The sequence below is a fragment of the Littorina saxatilis genome, linkage group LG9, assembly GCF_037325665.1.
Source record: "Littorina saxatilis isolate snail1 linkage group LG9, US_GU_Lsax_2.0, whole genome shotgun sequence".
Taxonomy (NCBI): domain Eukaryota; kingdom Metazoa; phylum Mollusca; class Gastropoda; order Littorinimorpha; family Littorinidae; genus Littorina; species Littorina saxatilis.
In genome coordinates this window covers 6030248-6052652 of record NC_090253.1, presented here as the reverse complement: position 1 = coordinate 6052652, position 22405 = coordinate 6030248, and the positions used below count along the sequence as shown (strand labels likewise).

General features: G+C 38.6%; 1 protein-coding gene across 1 annotated transcript; it reads left to right on the top strand.

The window, feature by feature from the left end:
• The first annotated feature begins 8341 nt into the window (after positions 1–8341).
• Positions 8342–20064, top strand: LOC138975142 (uncharacterized). Its single transcript, XM_070347803.1, has 4 exons — positions 8342–8588; positions 9337–9515; positions 10460–10688; positions 19357–20064. The coding sequence occupies exons 1-4, from the start codon at positions 8507–8509 to the stop codon at positions 19575–19577; spliced, it is 711 nt and encodes a 236-aa protein (XP_070203904.1). The 5' UTR covers positions 8342–8506; the 3' UTR covers positions 19578–20064.
• Positions 20065–22405: the final 2341 nt, after the last annotated feature.

Genomic DNA, 22405 nt, shown 5'->3' with positions numbered 1-22405 from the left:
TTTGTTTATATCTCTTATTCGTCGGTTCTTGGACTTCTTCTCTCATGAAGCTCTCAGTGACCGAGGCTTGCAGGTGGCGGCGGTGCGTCTTTCTTGTGGGTCGATTTGTAGACTTCAGTAACTTAGGCTGTGTAGCCCAAGGCCCGAGTGTATGCCAGACTATGTTTTAGCAGCTGGTTATATTACCGGAATATACATCTAGTATGTTTTAGTAGTTTTAGTCGTTCTTTAACCACTGTGATGTGTTGGAAGAGTTTACTTTTATGTGCTGTTTTAGAGGTACATTTTATCAGTATGGAACATGTTCAGTTCTTACAGTAGTTGATAGTGGGGGGGGGGGGGGGATCCTATCTTATTCTGCGTACTTTTATTGTGGGACGGCGGGGGGAGGGGAGGGGGGGGAGGGATGTATGTTACCAGTGCGGGAACAGGGGTTGGAGAGGGGGGGGAGTGGTGGGGGGGGGGGGGTCCTAGGGGTTCCGATAGCTCTTAGAGTTTCATAGTTCTCACCATGTCTGTATAGTGTATGTATTAGTTACTGTGATACCAAATTGTCTTACCCATGTATGTATGATGCTATGCGCCAGTGATGTATGAATGCTATTTATTTCTGTTTTTATCACACAGCAAGCTGCTTTCCTTGTGTATTTTTTATGTTCATTCATGTATTGTACACTTGGCAATAAATTATCTATCTATCTATCTATCTATCTATCTATCTATCTATCTATCTATCTATCTATCTATCTATCTATTCTGGGCCGACGAAGTTGTGACAATGGTGAGGGGGCTATCCAAGGCTGACCAGAGAAGAGTAAGGTAACTGACAACCAATCCCACGTGTGTTGGTCGTCAGACTGCCTTCTGATTGGTCAGGTTGTTGTGTGATTAGGTGGTCATGACGGGGTTTCAGCGTAACTAGCAGCTGATGCAAACAGCTGGCTTGTTGGAGTGGTTGTAGAAATGTTGTGTTTTTGTTGTTGCTTATCTGAAAACTTCTTCTGTGCGGTACTAATAATCCAGTGTGTTTGTTTTGCTTGGTGCTTTTGCATAGTCTCCTGATTTGGAAGACTTAAAATAGCAACGTATGTTTGTTGTAGGAATACAAAAAAACACGAGAATAAATTGTTTTAGACAAAACGGAGCATTCACGAGTACGTCAACCTAACGTTCTGTGCAATAAATAGACATATACATATTTAAATGGTTAAAGGAAAGTACTATTCTCAGTATACGTTAAATTCGAACTCAATCTGGCGAGAGGCGAAAGGTATGTTGTTGTATGAGTTTTTTTGTGGGTGTATATATAGTCGGTATTTTGGAATACTCCGGATTCCATTGTATTTTGTTTGTGCTTCCGTTCTTAATTGTGGTTTCAGTTTTTAGGTTTATTACTAACTGTGGCTGTAGTTGTCGTATTGTTACTTAGTGGTTGTACTTGTTCAATCTTTTCATTGCTGGTTAATATCGTGGATGTTGTTGTGGCTGTTGTTGTTGTTGCCATCGATGGTACTTGTGCATCTATTTGTGATGGATTCATGTTTTTTTCCCCAATCCAGCCATGGACATTGCTGGGGATTTTATGGATGTAAAAGTTATGTATTTCCGTTGTTGGTGTTTGTTGCTGTTAATTGCTCTTCTGTTGTATCCTTTTGAAGGCTTATTATATTTGGGATGGAAACCCAGCTTGTTTTTGCGCATGGAGTTTTTATATATAGTCTTCTCATTTGGAAGATTCATATAAAGCAACTTATAGTTGTTGATTTTGTGGCTGGATAGAATCGGTATTTTGTGGAAGACTTCTGATTCCCTTGTCTTTGCATTTCTTTCATTTTCTTTAGTTCCTTCTCTCTTTGTTTCTTTCCCATTTTCTCTGTATCTCCCGTTCTGCGTCATAGTTGGTGCTTGTACGAGTAAGTAACTTCAGAGTTCAGATCACATGTTTGGTCAACAACAAGGCGGAGCGTTCGTTCTCTCTGGCTGCGCATTCCCACACTACCGTGGATCCCATTAGTTCCTACATTGGTTTTTTCCCGATCGTTCTGCAGTCTGCCAAAGGCTGCAAGTGTAGAAAGCAGATAAGAACATCGGATATTTTTTTGTCCCAGATTGTTATAGTTTGTATATGCGTTTTACATTTAGTCAAGTTTTGACTGAATGTTTTAACATAGAGGGGGAATCGAGACGAGGGTTGTGGTGTATGTGTGTGTGTGTGTGTGTATGTGTGTGTGTGTGTGTGTGTGTGTGTGTGTGTGTGTGTGTGTCTGTCTGTCTGTCTGTCTGTGCGTGTGTGTGTGTAGAGCGATTCAAAGTAAACTACTGGACCGATCTTTATGAAATTTTACATGAGAGTTCCTGGGAATAATATCTCCAGACTTTTTTTTCTTTTTTTCGATAAATGTCTTTGATGACGTCATATCCGGCTTTTTGTAAAAGTTGAGGCGGCATTCTCACACCCTCATTTTTTAATCAAATTGATTGAAATTTTGGCCAAGCAATTTTCGACAAAGGCCGGACTTTGGTATTGCATTTCAGCTTGGAGGCTTAAAGATTAACTAATGACTTTGGTCATTAAAAATATGAAAATTGTAATTAAAATTATTATTTTATAAAACGATCCAAAATTACGTTTATTTTGTTCTTCATCATTTTCTGATTCCAAAAACATATAAATATGTTATATTCGGATTAAAAACAAGCTCTGAAAATTAAAAATATAAAAATTATTATGAAAATAAAATTTTCGAAATCGATTTAAAAACAATTTCATCTTATTCCTTGTCGGTTTCTGATTCCAAAAACATATAGATATGATATGTTTGGATTAAAAACACGCTCAGAAAGTTAAAACGAAGAGAGGTACAGAAAAGCGTGCTATGCAGCACAGCGCGACCACTACCGCACTATTCTGGCTTGTCGATTTGACTGCCTTTAATTTGCCACGAGCGGTGGACTGACGAAACTACGTGTATGCGGTCTTGGTGAAAAAAGCAGTGCGTTCAGTTTCGTTCTGTGAGTTCGACAGCTTGACTAAATGTTGTTATTTCGCCTTACGCGACTTGTTGTTTATTTAAATTCCCTTTCTGTCATGCAATCTTCATCGATGTCTTCTTCTTTTACTCTTTCTTCTTCGTCTGTCTTGTTTCTCTGTTATCTTTCTGTCTGTCTTTCCTTCTTCGTGTTCGTCGAATCCTTTTTGTGTTTCTTCTCATTGTGTCTGTTTGTTTTCTTTTTTTAACAACAACAAACTTAAACAGAAACAACAAGAAGAATCACAGGAAGGACATGACGAACACAAATTGCGAAAAAATTAAGGGTTTGCGAAATGTATATATTTAATGATGATACATGTTCTCTAAAACACTCTCTTCAACATAAACAACTAATGAGGGAGAGGCATGGTTTACGTTCAATATTGATATATTCATGTCGATTCAATTTCAACTTTCATCAGCTTGTGGTTGATATGGACCAGGAACTAAAGGGAGGCAAACACAGATTAAGCGAACAAAAAATCAGCAAGCTTTTCCGTATAAAACTGTGATAACAAAAGCCTGCTTACGGTCTCCGGAATGTTAACGAAAACAAAAACTGCAACTGCACAGCCCTGTGATAGAAGTCCATGCCAGGCCGCCATAAAACGGCCTCGTGCCTTCTTCTGCCAAGTGTCTTTAATACATGAAGAACAATGCTTGTGCAGCAAATATCAAGAACAGAATCAATGTGAAGAAAAACATTCAACAACTCGAATTTCTAGGCAAGAGAAAGGGAAAAATAAAATAAACTTGCCAAGAATTGAGCAATTACACATCAGCGTACCTTTTATTTATCCAACACGCTTTGTATTACTTTTCAGTCATTCATTCAAAAGTGCGTACATACTGTATACAATATTCATGTAGTATTAAAACTGTAATACGTGGGACAATCGGGCCGATTTTATTATGGAATAATGCATGCATAACGTATAGTGGCAAAGTTTTATTTTTTGAAAGTTGGATACACGGAGGTGTATTGGTATTCAATCAATGACGCTTATATCGCGCATATTCCGTGGGTACAGTTCTAGGCGCTCTGCAGTGATGCCGTGTGAGATGAAATTTTATACGGCCAGTAGATTGCAGCCATTTCGGCGCATATTTACGTTTCACGGCCTATTATTCCAAGTCACACGGGTATAGGTAGACAATTATTAACTGTGCCTAAGCAATTTTGCCAGGAAAGACCCTTTTGTCAATCGTGGGATCTTTAACGTGCACACCCAATGTAATGTACACGGGGGGAGGGTTCGGACACCGAAGAGAGTCTGCACACAAATTTGACTCTGAAATAAATTTCCGCCGAACCTGGGATCGAACTCACGCTGACAGCGGCCAACTGAATACAAATCCAGCGCGCTACCAACTGAGCTATATCCCCGCCCCAAGGGAGATTAGGGAGATTTAAAAAACGAAACGTCGGGACGTTTCGTTTTGAAGTTGTGGTAAACGTCATCATTTCGGGGGTCTCTCGCTGGAAAGGTGAAGGTCAACTGAAACGGAACGTGGAACGTCAAAACGCAGTCACGTTTTCCACCCCCAAAAAACGAACAATATTTCGTCAACTTTTGTGAGTATTTTTGCACACTAACAGTTTTATTTGTTGGCCATTTTATGCATTGCTAGATTCATCAACCCTTTCACAGTCTTTCAGCGCTGAGAATGTGTTCATTGGAGGTAGACAACTGTTGTGAACTGAAATATTTTGAAGGGTGCTGATCCTGGTACATTTATCCAACTTCATGGTGAGAAAGCAAATGGCGAAGCAGAAGTAGGTCATCGCATCGAATTTTTATTCTGGCTTCGTATGTGATTTTGTATAAACAAAGTCTGTGTGATTTATTTGGACTGAAAATAATCAAAGTATGCCCGATTCTGGACCACCTCCTAGGGTTTTTTTTTCCATTCTGATCGAGGACAGACGTGACAAGTACAAAACAACCCCTAGTTGGGGAAAGGCTTCTAAATCGGCACAGGCGTGTGCACAGGGCCGTTTTCTGAGAATGGGGAATACTCAGGGTATAATTGCCTACATGGTTCGGTAGAGCTCTTTGCCATAGGCTGTTACCAGTTGTAAAAATTGAGATGCGTGAAATGGATAAAAAAAAATAATGAGTTCGAATGAGTAAATCTTGGAATTCAACATGAATGATCTAATTTTTGTGCAATACAATTGATGATGAGCAGGTGCATGAATTGAAAAATGTGAAGCTCTTGTGTGTGCAATGCGAGTATGTCAATCCTTTATTGACTCGTGGAGTTGAAATTATGCCATGCCCAGTCAGCGGATCATATCCTGCCATGCCCGGCCTTTCATTTGCGCATGACTCGCCTTTTATTTGCGTATGCCCGCCGTTTTCTGACCCTCCTTTTTATGTTGATGATTTATCGCCCTTCCTTCATTCCGAAACGAAACGTGAATACATCTAAATCTTGTCTGCGGCCTATGCCGTCTCGTTTCACGTTCCCTTTCGCGGGGTGACTCATTCACCAAACGAAACGAGCTGCAAAACGAAACGTGCTGTCTTTTAAATCTCCCTAATAACTGACATTGTACGTTCGGGAGACATATTATCATATCAAGATATATGTGATTTGATTGGATATTCGCCAAACCGAATTCTTGAATATAATGTTGTAAAAGCTGCTGTGTCATTATTTATGAGGAAAAATGTTGTAAATATGACTGATGATGTTTGTATTACCCCACTGTTTAACGGCAAAAATGTGTTAAGTGCCAAAGAATATCGGAAAGAGATTATTAATATGAAAACAGATGTACCATGTTCCGGAGGATTTTGGAAGAGAAAGTTTAATGTAGAAATTGATGAACGATCTTGGATAGTTGCCTATCAGTCAACACAAGAGACTAGATTAAGAGTTTTACACTGGAAAATTATGCACAACATTTATCCGACCAACATTCTCCTGTGTAAAATGAAAGTAACGGAAACTAATAAATGTAATTACTGTTGTGATGTAACTGATTTCATTGAACACTTCTTTTTTGAATGCCCGGTTGTATACAAATTCTGGAAGTTTATTGAAGAATTTATTTTTCGTACTTTAGAAATTAAGATTGTTTTGAAAGTTAGTTATGTTTTATTTGGTATGCATTTTGTAATGGTGAAAAAGGCAACTATGTATAAATTGAACCACATTATCTTAATCGGAAAGATGTGCGTTAGTATATATAAAAAAAACAAATTCGTTTTTACCGTTGGAAAGTATTTTTAATAGGCAGTTACAGATAAGAAGCATTTTTGTGTGAGTGTTCGAAGAACAAAACGTTAAAAAAAGTTAGCTTGTTGTACTCGATAAGTTGTATTTAATTCATTGTATGAGATATTGTTGATTGTTGTTATTTATTTGAATAAAATTGTTTGGAAAAAAACAAAAAAACAAAACAACAACAACAACTGTAATACGTGCAGTATTGTTTTCAAATGTTATTCATTGTATTGTATCAAAATTGTATTCATTGTTTTGTATTCAAATCTAATATGAGCAAATGTGAGAACCAAAGAATTTAATTATGTCAAAAGGCGTACAAGAAAAGACGTGTTTTCACGATACAAGCGTGTTTTAAATGACGGATCAGCCGACTTCACTGACAAAATCTGTACAAATTTGCGGTTGATGGTCGCTTCTCAGTTGGGCTTATAGATGTGAAGAGTTTTGTGGTTGATCCAACTTTTTTGTATTAAATCTAACATGCATTACTATATTTGCAAACAATACTATATACAGATTCAAACAGTTTCTCAGTTGCAACTTCGACAATGAAACTATGTCAATAAAGAGAGCAACAGGTGTCAACCACTGCTCCTTTGGTATAGCTGTGAGCATGATTTACAAAATAAATATGTTTTAATTGTTAAATGTAAGCTCCGTAATGAAAAAAAGGTTTTTGGCGTGTGAAATGTTATTTATAGATAAAATAAGAGAATATGGCAGGTTAGTTGGGTACACATCGATTTTGACCTGTTAATGCAGGTCTGAGTGTAACGTAACGTATGGATTTGTTTTTGAGTGTGCCATATTTTTTTTGTAATAAAACACGTATATTTTTGTTACTGCGTATGCGATTTTACGTGTGTGTGTGTGTGTGTGTGTGTGTGCATGTGTGTGTGTGTGTGTGCGTGTGTGTGTGTGTGTGTGTGTGTGTGTGGTGCGTGTGTGTGTGTTTGTGTGTGTGTGTGTGCGTGAGTATGTGTGTGTGTGCGTGTGTGTGTGTCTGTGCATACCTCATGTTTGCTTGTCTGTCCGTCCGTCTGTCTGTATGTCTATCTGTCTAGTTGCATGTCCGTCTGCCTGTCCGTCTCTCTGTCAATGTACTGTTTCAGTCCTCTCCTTCGCGGAAATGCTGACTACAGCCCATAGTCTACTCCCATCAACAACCATAACAATCCATGAGCAGTGATGTGTGTTTATGTAATGAATACAAACGCTTCCCACACCTGGAGACTAATGACCAAATGACGGCCGATCAATCGATCTCGCCCATCACAACCCACCGACAAGGTCTCTGTCCATGCATTCAGTTTTTTTGACTGCAGCTGCTGGTCGAGATGCGGATGCGATTTGATTTAAAGATGCAACGTTATGTATTGACGCGATGACTCTTTGCTTGTTATAAGACATGAGGTTTTTAGAGCCTTCTTGAGTTTACAGCGACTGTTACACTTTAACGTAAATGATTTCAAACACGGAGAGTTCCCTATGAGTTGAGAAAGGAATTAAACTTGCACCGGTACCGCATAGCCATACTGTTGAAGGGACGTTAAACAACAACGAACCAAACATTTTGCTGGTCGGTCGGTCGTCGGAAAACGGGAACTGTCGCACAATGAGAATTCATCACACACAAACAAAAAAATAAAAATAAAACTTGGAAGAATAGAACAGTTCGCAGTCAGGGCGTTGATATTTTTGGTATTTTTTTGGAGGGATGGTCTTATTTTCTCCCATGAAAAAGCCGGACCAGACCCGAGATGATGATCCGAACTGAGAGGGAGCGCGCCTTTAAGCTAATTAGCGACCCTCCACCACGGATTGCGTCGCATGTCACCTTTGCATAATTTTCATATTTTTACCTTTTCCTAAAGAGTGTGTATGCTCTATCCGGTGGTGAAAACCGTTTTAGTAAAGAGCAAAAACTGTTTGAGTTATAAGCCTGTGACTAAGGTGACCCTCACGCTGTTACCAGCGCTACCTAGCGCAGAACCGCGCGATGTGACATGCGACTCATTTCGTGGTGGAGGTCATAATTTATTTAGACAACACTGTGCGATTGTTCAGCTCGTGTCTTGAAGCCTGTTTAGTAGGCAGTTAATCTCTGTGTTAACACTGTCTTTAATATCAGCGTAACACTTGTATATATCTGAGTTTTCTTGTACAAATAAGCTTGGTAAATAACGGTTAGAACGAGCATAGCTTCACAAAACGTCGATGTGATTGATGTCAACATGGTGACAGTTGCAACGGGTGTTTACCACTGTGTGTGTGTGGTCGTGTTCTTTAATTCCCTCTTTCTTCGTCAGGTTTGCAGTGAGTGTCCTTATTTTGTTTTCATTTTTCATTTCATCTGTGTGTATCACAAGTTCTCCGCATACACTTCGCTCTATGTGTCCACGAAGCACAGTCAGTGTATGTACTGATGTAGCGTAAACTTATGATGGTCATCCCGCAAGGAACGTTTCTGTTACCAGAGACCGCCCGACACTGCCAGGCAATTTTCCTTGTTTTTATAAGGACAGTTACCTTTTTAGTCTTTGAATCTTGAGTCTTGGATTAGGATGGTATTCTCTCTAGATACAAAACAAGTCCTTTCTTCGCCTTTTTCGGTCAAACTCAAACACATTTGACGAAGATACAAAGTCAGTGTGTACATTTTGCAGTGCATATAGTATCCATGTGCATTTTGTGCACTACAAACAGTAGCCCAACAGTAGCCATGATACTAATTCAGCGTGTATATTGTGCGGTATAAACAGTATCCATGATACAAAGTGTGTATCGTGTGCAGTGCATTTTTAACAGTATCCATGTTCGTTTTGTCCAATAGAAAAAGCAGCCAAACAATATCCATGATACAGAGTCAGTGTGTATAATATTGTGCAGTGCAAACAGTAGCCATGTACATTTTGTGCAGTACAAACAATAAGCCAAACAGTAGCCACCATAATAAATCAGTGTCTATATTGCACAGTGCGAACAGTATTTATGTTCATTTTGTGCTGTGCAAACAGTAGCCAAACAGTACCCACAACACAGTCAGTGTGTATATATTGTGCAGCACAAACTTCTCACGGCCAGCTCACGTGCCCGGCGACTTGGACTGACGGTCACACACATGTCATCACGTGCACCATCCGGGTCTCTAGCTACAACAACGCCACCTGCAACCGTCAGTTCTCCGACATCGTAGACCTGCAGTTCTTCAACACCAGCAACTCACCATCGTCACAATGCAAGGTCCATAGCTGTATTTCTTTTTATTCCCCCCTCTGCTTCTTTACCTCTGTAAACTTGTAGAGCTAGTTATTTTTCGATGTCGGATAAACAGAATACTACATGGCTTCCTGTTTGATACCAGTTTTACACTCGTTATGTTTTCAAATATTGAAAAGCTCGCTTTCGCTCGCAGTTCAATATTTAAAAACACAACTCGTGTAAAACTGCTATCACATAGGAAGCCATGTCGTATTCTCTATATAATAATAATGCAAACTTTTATAGCGCTATTCTAGAAAAATGTCTACTCTTAGCGCTTTACAATACATACATCGACCAAGCATACTATACACGCACAGGCAAAGAAACCGACCAAACATAACCAACAAACTATACATGCACAGGCAAAGAAAACGACCAAACATACAATACACGCACAGGCAAAGATAACGACCAAACATAAGCAAACATACTATGACCAAACATAACCAACATACTATACGCGCGCAGGCAAAGAGAACAATCAGCACATGTAGTAATTACTGACAACTAATAATGCAGGCATACAGTGACAGTCCAATACACAGCCTAAGCACAAGAACCACAGTAGGCTTCTATATGAAAACGTGTCAACAGTACTATTTACACACACACAAACAGTGCTGACACAAAGCGCAGAAAATATATACACGTTATTTTAGGCACTAGGTAGGGGGTGAGGTGGGGTGGGATGGGGTGGGTGGGGAGATGCTGGAGGGAAAAAAATCACTTGCGCTGAAAGAGGTGTGTTTTGAGATTTGTCTTGAATGTAGTGAGAGAATCTGTGTGTCTGAGAGGCAGAGGTAATCTGTATATACATAACCACACTTAATATAAGCATAATTGCTTCTTGTGTAGTCCCAAGCGTTTCTGTTGTCTTACATGCCACCCGATGTACCCTGAATAAAATTGTGTTTTAAATCAAGGTCCATAGCCTCCACCAGGCCTGCAATGGAAACTACACCAACGAGGGTTGTCGCTGCCGCGGGATTTCAGGCGAGAGTTACGTCTTAGAGTTCGCCGTCACGGTTAGCCGAGACCGACACGATGGCGGCACGTGGAAGTGTGTACCCGGATGTGAGGACGCATCGTTCAGGAACCCCTTCCTACATCCCCCTCATGACGTGTCTCTTCGCTGCGGCCCGGTCAACTTTGGTGAGTGCTAACAAAGAAAGAAAGAACAAACAAACAAACAAACAAACTGACAAACAAACAAGTCGCGTAAGGCGAAAATACAATATTTAGTCAAGTAGCTGTCGAACTCACAGAATAAAACTGAACGCAATGTCATTTTTCAGCAAGACCGTATACTCGTAGCATCGTCAGTCCACCGCTCATGGCAAAGGCAGTGAAATTGACAAGAAGAGCGGGGTAGTAGTTGCGCTAAAAAGGATAGCACGCTTTTCTGTACCTCTCTTTGTTTTAACTTTCTGAGCGTGTTTTTAATCCAAACATATCATATTTATATGTTTTTGGAATCAGGAACCGACAAGGAATAAGATGAAAGTGTTTTTAAATTGATTTCGACAATTTAATTTTGATAATAATTTTTATATATTTAATTTTCAGAGCTTGTTTTTAATCCGAATATAACATATTTATATGTTTTTGGAATCAGCAAATGATGGAGAATAAGATAAACGTAAATTTGGATCGTTTTATAAATTTTTATTTTTTTTTACAATTTTCAGATTTTTAATGACCAAAGTCATTAATTAATTTTTAAGCCACCAAGCTGAAATGCAATACCGAACCCCGGGCTTCGTCGAAGATTACTTGACCAAAATTTCAACCAATTTGGTTGAAAAATGAGGGCGTGACAGTGCCGCCTCAACTTTCACGAAAAGCCGGATATGACGTCATAAAAGACATTTATCAAAAAAATGAAAAAAACGTTCGGGGATTTCATACCCACGAACTCTCATGTCAAATTTCATAAAGATCGGTCCAGTAGTTTAGTCTGAATCGCTCTACACACACACACACACAGACACACACACACACGCACACACGCACATACACCACGACCCTCGTTTCGATTCCCCCTCGATGTTAAAATATTTAGTCAAAACTTGACTAAATATAAAAAACATAATTAATGTAACTGTTATCATTGTTAGCAAGCGTATTCGATCATGGTTATATTATTATTATTATTATTATTATTATTATTATTATTATTATTATTATTATTATTATTATTATTATTATTTAAGTTATTGAGACATCCCAGTGCACTAAGGGATTTATAGAGCAAATCGAGAAAATTCATTATTGAACGAAGCGCATAGCGCTGAGTTCAATAATTATTTTCGAGATTTGCTCTATAAATCCCTTAGTGCACTGGGATTGTTTCAATAACGATATTGTCAGTACCGCCATAGAAAAAAGAAGATTCCAAGCGCACATTTTGCAACGCGCATTTGAATAGGCATAACTGTGTGGTCAGGTCGTGTACAGTAAAGATCTACTTTTGTGTGGGGTGTCTCAAGTGTGTCGTGCTTTCGTCACACGCATTTTAATTTCTGTTGGTAAATTCCAGTGTAGCGTTAATCTGAACAGTGATGATCTTTTAGAGAGACCTCATTTGAACTCGGAGAAAGGGCTGTGCTCTTCATTATTTGCGATTCGAAACCTCCAGTCGAGCTTCGACGGATTGACTGTGCGGAGTGACTCCCCTTGAATTGACTCGAAGCCGCGGGACTCGACGGTTCGCACATTTTCAAAACAAATGTGGCATATTTTCGTGTTGTATCTTCATTCATCGGGGAGTCTGATACTAAATATGAACGGTAAGAATGCTCTGAACCCTACACGTATTATATCCCCATCGTTTTTTCGTTCACATTTGCCCAACATGTTAATTTGCTGAGCGGGGTTTATGTCGTCTGCTAGGGCAATCAAACCACTGCATGCAGTCTGCACTGACTGAGTCTGCAAGGACGAGGCACGCTGGTAATAAGTCTTATAATGGTAAGAACGTTCTGAACCCTACACGTTTTCGATTACGATTGTTCTTGCCTTGAAATAATAATTCGGAAACCATTCATTTACTGAACTGATGCAGTCGTATTTCAGTGTAGTCAGTGCGGCTACGTATGACAGAGTCGATCGAGTCAGTCTTCCAAACTGGTCTAGCCGGTACGTTATCGGAATAACACTTGTGTTTTCTGCTAGCGGGTGGGAATTTTATATTAACTCATCATTCTAGGCGTCCGGAGACGCCTAGTAATTGGGATCAAGTAAGCGCTTGCCTATGGACAGGATAACTCTGCGGTTGCCTATGGGACACTGCCACATTTACGTCTTGAGTTACTGCCCTTACTTTTTTTTCTTTTTTTTTGTTGACAAAATTGTTCAACAAAAACATCGTAGGTCGAACTGTGCAGGGTCAACCGCAACAAACTCTAACCATTCATACTTGGAAGTATTTGAGTGACTTATATACCGACATTTTTACTTCTTAGTTTTAGCACAGGTGTAGGAAAAAATCATGAACCAAAATGTTATTTATTTTTTAATTTAACATTTGTTTTACAAATGTGACCATGGTCTTTCAAACATACAGTAACATTAAACATTGTTATGTTAAAAAAAAGAAAAAAAGAAAAAAAGCTTTTGTGCACAAATCAGAAAATACATTGTACATTTTACCTACAGGCCAAACAGTGTCCGTGGCGGCAAAGGACCTATATTTTTAGATCAGTCACTGGGGCAATTTGTCAAGAACAGGCGCTTGCATTTGGATGTGTCCACTGATAGTAGGTTTGGTTGTGATCAGTCAGAATGATGAGGAATAAAAATGTATGACAGTTTGTTATGATGACATGTAATTCACATATGCTGAAATGTAATATTATACATGATATAATATTATTATGGCTGTTGCCATGACCATGAACCCCAAGAAAGGTTTAATGTTATGTAAAATCAAAATACCAAAATCAAGCACCTATTTATTTGGTCTACGGCGTGTGTGTTCTGCTCTCTCTTGGCACACAGCCACAGGTCAAAGCAGAGGTTAACTTGAGTGCGCGTGTACCTAGCGGGTGATTTCTATTTACTGTAGACCGCGCGCTGAGTTATGTCGAGTTACTCCCCTTGGGTACGGGCAAACTCGCTGTCGAAGCCACGCTGCAAACTGAGGAGTAGATTGTGTGTGTGTGTGTGTGTGTGTGTGTGTGTGTGTGTGTGTGTGTGTGTGTGAAGTAAAGGGGATGGTTTGCGTCCTGATATTAATCAAGAATAAATTTTTGGGGGAACAAAAATGTGATGTATAGCTCCCAACAGTAACAACAACAGCAACAACATTATGAAAGAAAAGCAAGACGAAAACGCAGTGAAACACATCAAAACCAACAGCTAACTTCGAGTTTAAGTCACTGCAATAACTTGTCATAATTCCAGACGTTATCTGGTGTTTTGCTCACTGCGACAACTTGTTTAACACGATGTGAATAGCCCTCCGTAATCCCAGCGAAAACGTCCAAAACGCAGACACCAAAACTCGATGTTTTACCGTGTTATGCATAATACTAACATCTCAGGAATTTTATTGCGTTACGGCAGTTTTTCTAATGTGACATGAATCGCATAGGTATAATGCCACACAATTCAGTTGATTAACGTGATGTTTGATGTTATATGCCAAGTTAAAGTGCCAAAACGAGACTTTTCGCCCTGTGGCAGAAGTGGAAAAGTTTTTCGTCTACACCGCGGAGGTAAAACCGACACAGAGGCAGACAACCTACCTGCACACTTCCTGTATAAACTGTGGATAATCGTCAGCGAAGGTGGGGGACATTCTGCTGGAATTTTGCCAGTGTCCGGGGGGAGTTAAGTACTTACATTTCACAACTTAGGCATGTTATTGTTATTGTTAGTATTGTTACTCCTCACTGAAACCAAGTAAAGCAGGCTGTTCACCCTCAATAATGCTTTTACTGTATTAGTACTGTCACAGTATGTTTGCATGCAAATATTAGTAAGCTTCCATGAAATATTGAATATATATATATAATTTATATCCATTTCACAGCACTAGGATGGGATGTCTGGCACTTTGAATCACTAACAGAAGCACTGCCTCTTCCATACCCATCTCCTTTTTGAAAAGAGTATACCTATGGACCAGTGAATGGTTACATTTTAATGATCATATGGGTTGCTCTGATTTTATTCAGGATCAGGTACGTTTGTTTTTTTAACCACACAAACACTTAGACAACAATTATCAGAGTATGAGTTTTTCCGCGTGTTGATTTTTATTTAAATCCAAGTCACAGCTTCTGTTTTATGATGAGTGATGTAGTTTGAAACACTTGGACAACAATTATCAGAGTATGAGTTTTTCCACTTTTTGATTTTCATTTAAATCCAAGTCACAGCTTCTGTTTTATGATGAGTGATGTAGTTTGAAGTGTTGGTATTAAATGTTCACTGACAGTCATTCTGTGCTGGTATTCCCATTTTCACCTGCAGGGTTATGAAATATATGGGGAAAAACTTGGTCAGTAAAATCATCTTCAAGCGTGAACTGATAATTGTCTCTGTTTAAAATTACAATGTATTTCGTGAACACACCTTGAGAATGACCCTTGCGTGATTTAAAACTGCCTGCTGTGAATACTGTTGTCATACTATGAACTTTCTTTTGAGAAAAACAAAAAGAATGAAAAGCTTTTAACTAGCTTGTGAATGAGCCTCTTACTTCCATGTGGGGCTATAGCTGCTTTGAACTATTTTTAATGCCTGAAAAGGATAGTGATGGAAATTACTAGTTTAATGTCAGGTGTGACATATACTATTGATTGAACTATTTTTTTTATTAATCTGCAATTTTGTTACAACCTACTTTGTTTATTTGGTGACAAGCTAGTGGGAGGCACTTTTTAGACTTTTAAAATGTCAGGTATGGGAATTGTTAGCAAAGTTTCACATTTTCTGCAGTTGAATCCATATCTCCACAACAACAAAATGTATGGTCTTATGAACAAAAACACATACTTTCTGTGCTTGTTCGAAGGTAAAGACATATTTCTTTGTGTTTGTTAAAAGAAAAACCTCTTAATTTTGTCTGTTGTGAAGGAAAAGTTTACATGGTTTCGTCACCCAACTTACAAAATTTGTCCCACAAAATGTTAGGTTTTTTTTCTCCACTTTTTTTTCCTTCAGTTGCCATGTCTAAAATGTACACATTACGTAAAATACTCCATGTCAAAATCCAAATGTTTAAGGCAATGTGACAATTATTTTAAAATATCATTACACTATTCCTATAGCTTTGCCCAAATATAATGCAAGTAGGGGAGGTAATTGTTGATCCATATATTCATCTTAACTTTTTACGCATATGGACGTAACTCCTTAACTTGCATTATTTTTGTGCAAGAGGATGCATCTGAAGATAGTTGATATTTTCTTATTCCCAAAAATAACAACAATTCTGTCCAAGCAGATTTGTTTTTAATTTTTATTTACAGAGGACCATTGTCGAATGTATATGGTTACTGTTGAATGAACATTTGAAATTGATTGGCTGATTACTGGTTGTTGTTTTTTTTATTTTTTTTTTTACTACAGTATGAAGTTATTATATCTATTTTCTTTCATCGCAAATAAACATCTTCCTTTCTGCATACGTTTCACACCTCATTCACGTATACAACTAAATTCCATACCAAATCATCTTGCATTTTGTTCACCTCTTTCTACATTTCTCTAAACATTTTTATTTCAGTAGTCAAACACCTTTTCTTCCTATGTGGATGTTCTGTGATCAATGGATGGCGCAGACTAACATGAACATGTGCTAGAAAAATAATGTAAAATGTTTAAATGTAATCTAATGTCAGTTGTGGGCAAACACTTAACCAAAGTTAAAACGTGACCTCAAAAATGGGGTAATATGCAAAAACTTAAAAAATATATCAATATGTGATGTCATGTTAAAGCTGTCTGCAAGCAGATTTCTACACCTTCTCGTGTCATGGCCTATCCGATTCCTTATATCTCAAAGTGTCTTCCACTTAATTTTCAGTCATTTGGCTGCAATCAAAGGAAACAACAAAAGCAACGAAAAAGTTTTTATTTTACTGCGTTTTAGTGAAACATGCAGCCAATAAACAAATATTCACTTGCAAAATTATACAACAAACTGTATCAATACATGTTTGTCACATTGCATTCCAAAAAAATTATCTACGATACCAAACCTAGAAAATAAACTGTACTTACATGTATGCGCGTCTATCTAACCGCACCTGGGATAACTGCAGTGAGTCGTCAAAAATAGTGGTTTTTTTCTGTGCGTTTTTTTTCAAATAATGCAATAACAGCACACACATTTGCTTGCAGAATTAAACAACAAATTTCACTGATACATGTTAGTCATTTTGCATCCAAAAAGAATGATCTACGACTCCAAACTTTGAAATATAAACTGCACTTATATTAAAATATTCTGTCAACACGTACTTCAGTTTAAGGCCTAAGTACTTAAGCATTTAGGGTCGAATCTACTTCCGCTATATTCGAAAGGGTGTGCTTGCCAGCTTCTTTAATGCAAAAAATTGAAAATATTATTCATGACGTTGCATTAAAAAAAAGAAAAAAGCTTTCAGATCTTAGAATGTCATTTCATGTTTAGACAAAAACTTCAAATTGTTAAAACATGTCATTTTGGGGGGGGGGGGGGGGTAAAAACTTAAAAAATACTGAAATTTCATGTTGCAAATGCCTTAGTGGGCAAAAACTAAAAAATGTTAAGGTGTGACTTTATTTAGGCACATTTCAACTCGCTTCTCATCAAGGATAGCAAAAATGTGATTCAAAAATTTTCTTATTTGTATATTACACTATTTTTTTCCGATCAAATTAATTATTACAAAAATTGTCTAAAGTGACAAACTATGAAAATCATGCATTTTAAAAAAACCAAAGCTTTTAGAGCTTTCTGATGTCGCTGTAACACTTTAAAGCTGCCAGCATGCAGATTTCTACACCTTCTCGTATGATGGCCTATCCAATTCCTTATATCTCAAAGTGTCTTCCACTTTATTTTCAGCCCCGTAGAGCAAGTCGTTTGGCTGCAATCAAAGCAAACAATAAAAGCAACGAAAAAGTGTTTATTTTACAACGTTTTTGTCAAACATGCAGCCAATAAACAAATATTCACTTGCAAAATTATACAACAAACTGTATCAATACCTGTTTTTCACATTGCATTCAAAAAAAATTATCTACGATACCAAACCTAGAAAATAAACTGTACTTACATGTATGAGCGTCTATCTAACCGCACGTGGGATAACTCTGTAGCAGAGCGTATATTGCACGCTCTGCTCCGCAGTGAGTAGTCGAAAATAGTGTTTTTTTCTGTGCGTTTTTTGTAAATAATGCAATAACAGCACACACATTTGCTTGCAGAATTAAACAACAAATTTCACCGATACATGCTAGTCACATTGCATCCAAAAAGAATGATCTACGACTCCAAACTTTGAAAATAAACTGCACTTATATCAGAGACATCTCTGCTTACATTAAAATATTCTATCAACCCGTTAAGTTTAAGGCCTAAGTACTTAAGCATTTAGGGTCGAAACTACTTCCGCTATATTCGAAAGGGTGTGCTTGCCAGCTTCTTTAACAAAAATATTCATTTTGTCAAAATAACATGGACGCCTGTTCATTTTGAATGAACATTTTTCTTGTTTGGTAATGTGGATGATAAGCTACATGCCACTAACACGATGAGAAGAATCTATGCAAGTCGGCGAGAAGCGGCTTCTATTTTTAGATCAGTGGCAGCCGCACTGTGGCACAGGCACATGCAATCTGTCAGAAAAAAAACCCACTTCTGCTTTAATTGAGAAGTAGGGAATTTATGGTCATTTGGTATTGTGGAGAATATAAGCTACATGTCAGTAATTAATTCTGAGGATGAGAGCACAGTCTTGCTTAGGTAAAGGGCGTAAGAATACGCTCTGTGGAAAAGTTAGCGCACTCCAAGAGTGCGCTAACAGTTTTAGCGCATCGCCATTAGCCAATCAACTGGTTCACATCAGTCATGTGACACCAGTACTTACTGACAATTATTATTATTATTATTATTATTATTATTATTGTTTTAATTTTATTTTGTTTTACATTTAATTGTAATGCTTCGGTGTTATTTGGGAGTATTTATCCGGGGCATGTGCGTCTTTTAAGCATTAATAATTTGCTACATTCTTTCCAAGACAGAAAGAAAAGATACGAGATAGAAGCTACAAGGTCTTCTCTTACCCACAAAGAGGAAGCAAAAGATCACAGCGGCAATACAGACACGCACCGAATGACAAACGACGCAGACAGACATTGGACGGTTTATGTTTTAACAGAAAGTTGAGTGCAGAAATTGATACTTTTCTGCTTTTTACACCCCCGGTATAGGGGTGTGTATAGGTTTCGGTCGATGTGTTTGTTTGTTTGTTTGTGTGTTTGTGTGTTTGTGTGTTTGTGTGTTTGTGTGTTTGTGTTCGCATATAGATCTCAAGAATGAACGGACCGATCGTCACCAAACTTGGTGAACAGGTTCTATACATTTCTGAGACGGTCCTTACAAAAATTGGGACCAGTCAAACACACGGTTAGGGAGTTATTGGTGGATTAAGATTCTACAAGGACTTATAGAGAAACATATTCATGGTCAAAGGGAAATAACCTTCTCAGTTGGTGGCAGTGAGAATGGGTGCAGTGAGAATGGTTATTTCCCTTTGACCAACGGGGGTGTTTTTCCTACCTCGAAGGAATTTCTTGTTGTTTTTGTAATGGTGTGCAGGACACAGTAACACACCAGCCTCTACGACAGTCGAAGTGACGTCAGCCCCCAATCCTCCAGGGGTGACGTCACCCATGGCGCCTGCAGTACAGGCAACAGAGAGCAGCTACTCTTGTTACCAATGTATCGAAAATGGTGTGTCGTCACTGGGTGCAGCGTACGTCACATTCTACGTCACGTGTCTACTCTTATTCTCACGGATGGCACAGATGTTGCATTGAATTCTGTCAGAGAAAACTGCCGTATTTCAGTACCATCTATCACAGACTTTGTGTTCTTTCTTTATTTGGTGTTTAACGTCGTTTTCAACCACGAAGGTTATATCGCGACGGAGACTTTGTGTTAATACTAAGAAGAAAGAAAAACATAGAAGAAGAAGAAGAAGAAGAAAAAGAAAAAGAAAAAGAAGAAGAAGAAGAAGAAGAAGAAGAAGAAGAAGAAGAAGAAGAAGAAGGAGAAGAAGAAGAAGAAGAAGAAGAAGAAGAAGAAGAAGAAGAAGAAGAAGAAGAAGAAGAAGAAGAAGAAGAAGAAGAAGAAGAAGAAGAAGGAGAAGAAGAAGAAGAAGAAGAAGAAGAAGAAGAAGAAGAAGAAGAAGAAGAAGAAGAAGAAGAATGTATCCATGTATAAATGTTCATGCAACCTTTTCAAGGCACGTCTTTCCCGTAAAAGCAGTTCGGCTAACCATCTCAGATTTGGCCAGGCTTTTTATCATCCGTCCACCTGATTAACAAATTAAAACAAAACAAAAACCTGGGTGTTCTCTCTGCAGATTGAGATTTTGTTTTATGAATTAATGTTGTAAAAGCCACCAGTGACTTTTTAAAAATTCAATTCATTAAAAAAAAAGAAACAAAGAAAATAAATCCAATTTCTCACAGGAAGCAGTTAGGGTTTTGATTTGTTGGTCTAAGTGGTGGGATGTTCTCATACCACGTAGAGGGCGGGGATGTAGCTCAGTCGGTAGCGCGCTGGATTTGTATCCAGTTGGCCGCTGTCAGCGTGAGTTCGTCCCCACGTTCGGCGAGAGATTTATTTCTCAGAGTCAACTTTGTGTGCAGACTCTCCTCACAAGACCAATTGCGCACGAAAAAGATCCTGTAATCCATGTCAAAGTTTGGTGGGTTATAGAAACACGAAAATACCTAGCATGCTTCCTCCGAAAACGGCGTATGGCTGCCTAAATGGCGGGGTAAAAAACGGTCATACACGTAAAATTCCACTCGTGCAAAAAAACCACGAGTGTACGTGGGAGTTTCAGCCCACGAACGCAGAAGAAGAAGAATAAGATACCACGTACACGCCTGGTCAGATCTGAGATTGGGAGCCTAACTTTTTTTCAAGTAAGGATTGTGCGGCCTTTAAGAGCATGCACAGCTTGTAAAGGCAAGGAAGTGTTCATCCTTTCATAATAATTTGTTTGTTGTGTATCTTGCTTGTCCACTTCAAAGGTCGAAAGATCAAGGTTCTAATGATTATTTCTTTTTGTCTATGATGAAATGCTCCATTAACCTACCCTTCTTATTCTGTTACTCTTGATTTGGAAACGTTGCCAATGTGTCTGTTTCGGATTTGTAAGTATAAAGTAAAACACCAGTCATTTAGTCACTGTCTCATTGACTTATTGGCCGACTCGCCAACTCTCTCCCGTTTACCAGTCTGCCCCCCTCACTTTTTTTTTTTTTCCTATCGTATAAAATTTCATGTCCAATATAGGCATTTCAAGCCCTGACGGACAATAAGCCCCTTAATTTTCGTTCGTTCTCTCACTTACTTATTCACTCACTCACTAACTCACTCACTCACTCTCCCGTTCACGCACTCACTCACTCAAACGGTTGATCGATCAACAAAGAATAGAAACGTCAAATCCAGTACTCAGGCAAGTGGTGCAGTAAGGGAGACTAATCCAACACCAGGGTCAGCCTAGCGCTAAGAAAGATGGGTTGTTTCCCTTAGTCCGCGCTGCCTCCATGTTTCTCTCTCTCTCTCTCTCTCTCTCTCTCTCTCTCTCTCTCTCTCTCTCTCTCTCTCTCTCTCTCTCTCTCTCTTTCTCTTTCTCTTTCTCTTTCTGTGTGTATGTGTGTGTGTGCTCATTATATATTTTTCAAGATTGTCGTATTCAATATACATTATGTCAGTTTTGTGTCTCCTCTGTCGCATTTAGTTTCGTAAATTGTGCATGGTGATCTGATGTACTTAGTGCTGACACTTTTCAAATTTAATTTTGTCTGTTTGCTTGCTCCGTTTCTGTTTAAATTGTATTGTTCGTTTATTAGTTTTTTTCATGAAGATTTAATTACTGTTAATGTTTTGTGTATCTGGTTTTGCGTTGTAATGCATTTCATTGTTTGATTTACCTAGTGCAGTTTCAGCCAGGACAGGTTGTATGACTAAGCCTAAAATCTCTATTCTTGTGTAATAAAGAGTATACAATCATTCTTTCTCTCTCTCTCTCTCTCGCGTTCTCATTTTACTTTTGTGTGAATCTTTATTTACTTTTCTTTCATTACCGTGATGTTTAAATATTATGGTTTTCTTTTTTTTCTTTTAATCAAAACAGTATCACTCAGAAACACACGTCATGCAGACTGACGCTTGACGAATGACTGTGTGAATGAGGAATGGGGTTTACGGGGGGGGGGGGGGGGGGGGAGGTGAGAATGGGCAAGAAGAGGGATGCGCAGAAGATTCACATAGTTCTTTTTAACACACACTCACACACACTAACACGCACACGCACACACACACACACACACATACATATACACACACACACACACACTCACCCACACACACACACCCTCCCTTACCCACACACAAATGAAACGGAAAAGATAAGAACAGCGCACACAAACAACTCCTCAGAACCAGAGACGAGAAAAGAGAAAAGTGTCAGAAAAGGCACAATCGGGGAGAGACAGAGAGAAAATGAAAACTTCGCTCAAGTTGCTCGCATGATGGATGCCTTTTGCGTCCTAGCCTAACAAGATGTCACTCACGTGTAATGGGCAAGTCGCCTTGCCTCAGGCCTCAACGTTTAGCTGCACAC

Coding starts and splice junctions, on each gene's coding strand:
- LOC138975142 (XM_070347803.1), top strand. CDS start 8,507: ATGGTGACAGTTGCAACGGGTGTTTACCACTGTGTGTGTGTGGTCGTG. Junction 9,516..10,459: donor CACCATCGTCACAATGCAAG/GTCCATAGCTGT, acceptor TTTTAAATCAAG/GTCCATAGCCTCCACCAGGC. Junction 10,689..19,356: donor CTGCGGCCCGGTCAACTTTG/GTGAGTGCTAAC, acceptor AATGGTGTGCAG/GACACAGTAACACACCAGCC.